We start from the raw sequence: 7,437 nt of genomic DNA on the forward strand, positions 1-7,437 counted from the left end.
TTGATGAATAATACCTTAGGTTTCCCCTAAGGTGTAAGAAATCATTCTTGATCAATAATGTCTTAGGCTCCCTCTAAAACCGAAAATTTTTTGTTGCTATGAAATGCTCAGAGTAAGAGCAAGTAAAGAACATGCCGCCACAAATAAAGCATAAAACCTTCTTCTTGAATTCGATGCAATGTAGTAGATTTTATGTCAAACACACTCAACGATCTCACAAAATAATATGTGTGATAACCCTACCATAAGGACAACTTAAGGCTTAAATAGCACAACGAAATGATGAAAAATATCCCCACATAAAATCTTCAACTCATCAAAGAGAAAAATATCCCATATAAAATATTTTGCAGAATAAATTAAATAGAGAAAAAAATATTTTGTAGATTTGGCAAATAAAACCATCTCTAAGACAGATACCATTAGAAATTCTGTTAGTTAATGATCTATGTCAGCATTTAACGGTCTAGTCAACATTCTGCTAATTTAAAGTTAATCGTGAGCTATTTAGAACTATTTTGCAAACTTGGGGGATTGAATTGTATCTTTTGAAACTTGAGAGACCAAATAGATATCAACTTCAAACCTGACCAAAAATACATTTTGCTCTTTTTTTTCTAATAAGATCTGTGCAATACGATTTTTTCTCAAAAAAAGAGTAAATTTTGGTAATTATAAGAAGAATGAGAGTGAGGAACGGGATAGAGAAAGATCTTTGTTCTTCACTCGTGGCGAGGATGATAGCAAAAGGGATGCAATATGGTTCTTGGTGCAGGAGGTGCAATATCGTTATCAACTTTAGACGTGGGAGGTTGAAGCAGGATTATGGGAAAATGAGGAGGCCATATTATAAAAAAGAATTATATTATAATAGTTTTTGCCAAATCAGCTAGCTGATCAATCATATTAACACCCACTACATTCTACTATCAAATAACTTAACCTTAGAGACTATTTAAAACTATTTCTCAAGGACTAGGTATTCATTTTAGAACTTCAAAGATCAAATAGACATTAACCTCAAACCTAGGACCAAAAATGCATTTTGTCCTTCTTCAAATAAAATCTATTTAAAATATCAATAAAATCTAGGTTGCTATGATTTTAGAAAATATGTATTTTTGTAATAAATTAATTGCAAATACTATTTGAGATATTTTTGTGATCTAATAATTATTAATTAATTAAATTCAAATTCGTTTTGCTATTTTTTCTAACCTAAATGCATCTCGCTACTATTCAAAATAAAAGTTTGATTCAAAATAAAAGTTTGAAAAGATTATTTATGTTGTTAGCCCAAAACCAAATGGTCTAAAGCAAAACAAAATCATTCAATAGTTTGGCCCAAAAGCCTAAAAAGCTTGTTCTTTAACAATTTAATCCTCTCAAATTGGATAAATGATCATATTCAATGATCCATTTTGAAAAAAGAAAAAAAAAAGTTTACTTATTTTTTTTCTTTTTTGAAAATGGCTAAATCTAAGTGTAAACTTAATCAAAACAAAATAATGGACTAAATTACTCTTCATCCAAAATCTAAAAGAAAATATTAAGTTATAAATTTTATATTATGGATTGAAGAAAGTTAGAATTTAGTCCTTTTAGTTTTAAAAGGTAAAACTCAATTCTTATGATTTAATAAAACCTCGTAAATGATTTTTATGATTTGATAAAATCTCATAAAAAGTCCTACTATAGAGATTCTTTATAAAGATTTTATCCAATCGTAAAGACTAATTACTAATTATAAATTAGAAACTAAATTTCAATTTTTTTTAATATAGAGACCAAATTTATAATTTAACTCTAAACAAATTTCATAAAAAAAATCTTAAATCAAATGAAAAGAAGATTTAACTAAAAATATCAAAATTCTAAAAGCTATAAACTTAGAGATAATATCTGGTGGTTCAAAATTATATAAACCTACAAAATAATTTAAAATTATAGAACAAAAATTGCAAAAATGAAAATGTAAGGGTAATAGGGCATCATGTGATTGGACTATCGTATCTAAAATAACTTGAATCATAGTTTTGGTCAAAGCAATAAACATAAAATTCTGAATTAAAAAATATATATATATATAATGTTACAGTAAGAACTTAGAGTCTGTTTATTGTTAACCCACTTTATTTATTAACGATATTTATCATAATCATGACAATAAAATATGGAACTCACCTACATGGGTTGATTCTATTTCAGTTCTTTATTCTAATTAAAATAGTCATCACTCTCATTTTCCTCATTTTCATTCCTTATTCCATAAAATTCTTATCTTTTTCGGGCACTTTATGTATATGGAATGGGGCTGAGCTGAGCCGAGATGCCATTCTTCGTTTTCTCAACTGCGTTCCCTATTTCATTCCTTATCCTCGTGAAATTCCTTATCAGGACAAGAATTTCCTCGAGGAATTCGTGGATCGTGTTACTATGGAAAAATTTTTCTTATTACTTTTATTTTTTTGAAAAAAATCAATTAATTTAAATCATTAATGTGAACAAATTATATTTGAATAATTAATTCTATCATTACCTTGTTTATTAAGATTAGTTTTACATAATTTGAATTTAAAATAAAATTACTTAAACTTTTGTTCAATAATTTGTTATTGGATACAAATTATCACAAAATTATTTAATAAAGCCAAAATGGCAACTTCAAATTTATGGTGCCTAATATTATCCCTATACATGAAAAAAATTGAACCTCTAACCTCAAAAGTTGATAATAAAAATTTGGACAAATATCAATTTTACCCTATTTAAACTCTAAACTAATTATTGCTGGATCAATTTAAATCTCAGAAATCAAACTAACCATTGTATTATTTTAAACCTCACGCTTTTACAAATGTGTCAATTTAAACCTCAAACTTTTATAAATGTATAAATTTAATCTTTGAACTTTCATAAACATATCAAAATAAAACATAATAAAAGGTTTAAATTGATACATTTTTAAAAATTCAAGGTTTAAATCGATATACTTACGAAAATTTAATATTTAAATTGATACAATTATTAGTTTAAAATTTAAATTGATAAAACTTTAGAGTTTAAAATGATACAATATTAACTTAAAATTCAAATTGATGTAATCTCCAAAGTTTTGTCCAAAAAAATTTATGCTAATTTAGCCATGGTTATTGGTAATATTACTTTAGTTTCTAAATCATTGTTAATTTTTAATTACATAAATGCTTATAAAAATGAGAAAAAACAAAATATACTCCAGAATTGGAACAGTACCCAAATCTTCAGTTCCTATCTTTGAACTTCAAGCAGCGCCTGGATGAAGCTACAAAGTTGAACAATGGCGAAGCAACTTCTTTAATACAAATCCAAGAAGACAATATGGGTGTTGCCCATTTCTACCCCAAGCGAGAACTTAAAACCCTAAATCCCAAAGAGGGTGGCTCAAAATTAATCACAAAGTTATCCTTCTAGGTATTCTTTCCTTTAACTCCATTTCTTGAATCTTATGCCAATTTGGGTTTCCTTCTTTCTTTCTTTCTTTCACGTGGTTTTGGGTTTTTCTTCAAAATTTAAATCTCCTTCCTTTGTTTCTCCCCCTATTTGATTTGATCGTCTTCTTTGCTCCTGTTCATCTTTCTCTCTTTGATTTCGTTTTTTAAATTTGGATTTGTTTGTTTATCGAGTTGATTCTTAGCCCTTTCCTAAGCTTTGTGTTCAGGGTTTGCTGATTCTTGATTTTGCCCTTTTTCTTTAGTTTTTGGTAATGGGGACTCTTATTATCTTCGTTCTCGTTGTTTTTCTTTTTCCCCTTTCATTCTTTGATGTTAATTTTCTGTTGGGTATGTGCATTTATAGCCGTCTGCTGGAACTTTGCTTTATATTTTATAGATTGCAACATTATGCTAATCCGTATTGACAAAAGAAAAAAAAGGGAGCTGAACTTTAATTCTTAGTCATGGATATTTGAGATTCTATGAGCTTTGATAGGTTGAAAATTGAAGTCATATTCGATGGGGTTGTTTAATATAATTTGATTTCGATGAATTATGAAATTGTTTAGTTAGTATGTTGATGTATTAAATTTAATACTGGAACCAGTTAAAGTATTATTTGCGAGAATGAAAATTGAAGGGGAAACAATGAGTGATATGGAACACATTGTATATTAGTTTTTTAGTGAAACAAGTACTTTGTCTGTTAAGGACTTCTAAGGATAAGGCTTATATAAGGATGTATTCCACAGATACTAATAGCTGTAAGAAGATTTGGGTTGTGCTGCACATTGACAACATCAGAATTTTCAGCTTAATTGGACAATGAAGCCTAACCCTATCTTTGAAATACATGACATGGTAGGTTGCATTTTTTTTTTCTCTGAACAACACTATTGTTAAACGGCTTTCTGTTTTTAGAAAATTTCTGAATTTAGACCATGTTTGATAATTATTTGGTATTTTGCTATTTGCTTTTGAGTTTTTGAAAATTAAGCTTATAAACTCTACTTCTATCCATAAGTTTCTATATTTTGTTATCCACTTTCTTTCATTATTTTCAAAAATCAAGTCAAATTTTGAAAACTAAAAAAAGTAGTTTCCAAAAGCTTGTTTTTGTTTTTTGAAATTAGCTTGGAGTTCAACTATTCAAGTGTCTTCTTTAAAAAATTTGAAAACCATAATTGAAAAATAAAGAAACACGCATAAATTTCCAAAACCAAAAACAAAATTGTTATCAAACGAGGACTTATGTTTTCACTTTCAGTTTATTGTAAGGGTTTTTTATTTTCAATCATGAGGTTGTCTTTGTATCTCCCAACTCACGTCTATGTTGTTCCCATTCTTCTTGGAGAGTATGATTCTCATTTCTAGAATTTATTGAGGTTCAAGAAAAACTAGTGTCCTTACCAGTAGTGTAAGAAAATCAAGTAGCCTAGGTAGAGCCTTCCATTTCCTATTTTTTGGCCTATCATTAGCTTCTTCAGACTTCCTTATTTTTATAAATGCTTCTCTAATCATTATACTACCTTGTTGAGTTGAGACCAAGTAAGAACTTGAATACCTGCTACCTATTTCTGATAGCTAACAGTTTCCTCATGTATCTTATTCATTAGATTTCTTTTCCCACTCAAGGAAAGAAATCCATACAGCGTAGAATATTTAAAAGATTTCTATATAACTCCTCTTGTAATTATATGTAATGCAACTATGCAATACTATACAAGCCATAACAAATTGATAATGGAATGTTGTGAACAACTACTACTTTCTCAGTGGCTGAATGAATATAAATGTTGGATCATATAAGATAGTTGAATTAGTTAATATTTGTTCTGAAATATTGCTTTGGCATAGTCCCCATGGATGATCACCTGTTTCTTGTTCTTTTCTTTGTCACTCTCTGTTTGATTTTCATTGGTTCATTTAAAACGTTTTTAATTGTACCAATGTATGCTTTCAGTTGCTGATTTGTTCTTTTTAATTTTTGTTCTGTTAATTCCTCAGGCTGCACCACCATGAGTATTGGATCAATCAGTGTTTCCACTAGGAATGCTGTCCCTCTGAACTTCCGTGTTTGCACACAGATGGGCAGCAACATATGTACAGTGTTGTCCCGAGGAACATCAACTTCATGCTGTTCCTATGGAATTTCAAGACCAAAGTATGCTGATCAATCCGTCACCACAATATCGTCTTGTTCGCCAAAGAGTAGCCAAAGATTCCAGGGACGCTGTCTCATTTCTTGCTTCTCCAGACGGTCAATTGACTTCCGAGCTTTGACGGTTAAAGATTTGATCTCCGATGGAGGGTCATGTGGAAGAGAACTTGAAATTTCACTGGCACTTAAAGGTATGAATATGAAGCTCTCAATCCCCAATGATGTGATGTCTAGCAAAATCAAGTGTAACAGGCGATGGCCAGAAAGATGGGCATCTGCTGGCTTAGTTTTTGGGTGGGTGGTTTGTTATTCAACTTCTGAACCAGTCCATGCTGAAGCAGCTTATGAGGAAGACGATGCTGAAGAAAACTCTGGTTCATCTCATGTCAAATTCTCTCATGGAAAGAAGGTTTACACCAACTATTCGGTTATCGGTGAGCTTCAAAGTCTTCCATTTCCTTGTTTTACGTTAAATGATCAATTGATAATTGCTTGTACATCTTGTTATTAAAGTACCATAGATTAAAGGGAAAAATGTGGTAATGTGAGCAACCTCTTTGTTCTGGACAGGAATTCCTGGAGATGGAAGATGTTTGTTCCGCTCAGTTGCTCATGGTGCTTGTTTGCGATCCGGGAAACCAGCTCCAAGTGAGAGCCTTCAGAGAGTTTTGGCCGATGAATTGCGGTCCAAGGTACGTTTATTAGTTTGTTCTTTAAGAGAATACCATGGTTACAAACTTATATACACATACCCCACTGTAGCTATCTAGATTCCATTTTTCGAACTGATTTCTTTGCAAAATTGAATATGGATGCCCCATTCTTAACGATGAATCACACACCTTTCAGGTTGCAGATGAGTTCATCAAGAGACGCGAGGAAACAGAGTGGTGAATCTCTCTCTCTCTCTCTCTCACACACACACACACAATGAGTTCCACATCAATGACTTTATTTTTGTAGGATCATAAAACATGAACAGTTCCTTAAGTCAGGTTTTGCTGCTTGTGTTGTCAACAGGTTCGTTGAAGGCAATTTTGATACATACGTGTCAAATATGCGAAAACCACATGTGTGGGGAGGCGAACCGGAGTTATTCATGGCTTCACATGTTCTTCAGTAAGTTATCTATCTCTGTTTTGTGTACTGCATATATCAGTGAATTGTTTATGATGAAAGCCATGATTGCTGCTGCAGTGCACCTATCATAGTGTACATGTACGATAAAGATTCTGGTGGGTTGATTTCCATTGCTGAATATGGCGATGAATATGGCAAAGAAAATCCAATCAGAGTTCTGTACCATGGTTTTGGCCATTACGATGCTTTGCAAATTCCTGCAAAACAAGGGGTAGGTAGATCAAAACTTTAGTGTTCTGAATGAATTATTGTGATTGAATTACATTCTCTTTTATTCTATGAAATAAATCTCTCAGTTCCATTGAGAATTCGCTCTATATTGAATGCTAATGGAAAATAAGTAGAGAATCTCGAAAGATTTTGAAAATTACTTCCACATGAGTTTATTGGTTACATTATCTACTTTTTGAAATTAGTCTTAGAAACTTTTAAAAAAAATCGTTTGGAAAGGTAAAAGTCATTATTGGGAAGTTACGAGGAAATAAATACAATTTTCAAAAACTAAAAATCAAACGTTTAAATATATTTTAATAAATATCAATCTATTATTATCTGAAAGGTTGTTTGATTTCCACTTCCCAAATGGTTAAACTTAAAAAAAAAAAACACACAAACATTTGTTGGTTATTAGGGGCATCTTGAAAACATCCTAGTCGAAATATG

The 7,437-nt window shown here is 30.8% G+C and overlaps 1 protein-coding gene across 6 annotated transcripts; it reads left to right on the forward strand.

The window, feature by feature from the left end:
* The first annotated feature begins 3,227 nt into the window (after positions 1–3,227).
* On the forward strand, positions 3,228–7,082 carry LOC120089870 (Cysteine proteinases superfamily protein). Of its 6 annotated transcripts, none has more exons than XM_090307402.1 (8): positions 3,313–3,453; positions 4,226–4,334; positions 5,481–5,825; positions 5,976–6,068; positions 6,205–6,326; positions 6,484–6,524; positions 6,655–6,753; positions 6,832–7,082. In XM_090307402.1, the coding sequence occupies exons 3-8, from the start codon at positions 5,492–5,494 to the stop codon at positions 7,004–7,006; spliced, it is 864 nt and encodes a 287-aa protein (XP_090163528.1). In that variant the 5' UTR covers positions 3,313–3,453; positions 4,226–4,334; positions 5,481–5,491; the 3' UTR covers positions 7,007–7,082. The 6 variants fall into 6 exon arrangements, with proteins under 6 accessions (XP_038903221.1, XP_038903218.1, XP_038903219.1 ...); XM_090307403.1 differs by lacking the exon at positions 3,313–3,453 and adding an exon at positions 3,456–3,742; XM_039047293.2 differs by lacking the exon at positions 4,226–4,334 and having other exon boundaries at positions 3,228–3,453.
* The last annotated feature ends 355 nt before the right edge of the window (positions 7,083–7,437 follow it).

This window comes from Benincasa hispida, chromosome 11 (assembly GCF_027475165.1).
Source record: "Benincasa hispida cultivar pf3 chromosome 11, pf3_genome.v1.1, whole genome shotgun sequence".
NCBI lineage: Eukaryota > Viridiplantae > Streptophyta > Magnoliopsida > Cucurbitales > Cucurbitaceae > Benincasa > Benincasa hispida.

What these genes read in the sequence shown, in the direction of transcription:
- LOC120089870 (XM_039047290.2), top strand. Translation starts at nt 5,492, where the DNA reads ATGAGTATTGGATCAATCAGTGTTTCCACTAGGAATGCTGTCCCTCTG. An exon ending in CCGATGAATTGCGGTCCAAG is followed by an intron (nt 6,327 to 6,483) that starts GTACGTTTATTA and finishes CACACCTTTCAG; the next exon opens with GTTGCAGATGAGTTCATCAA. An exon ending in ATGGCTTCACATGTTCTTCA is followed by an intron (nt 6,754 to 6,831) that starts GTAAGTTATCTA and finishes TTGCTGCTGCAG; the next exon opens with TGCACCTATCATAGTGTACA.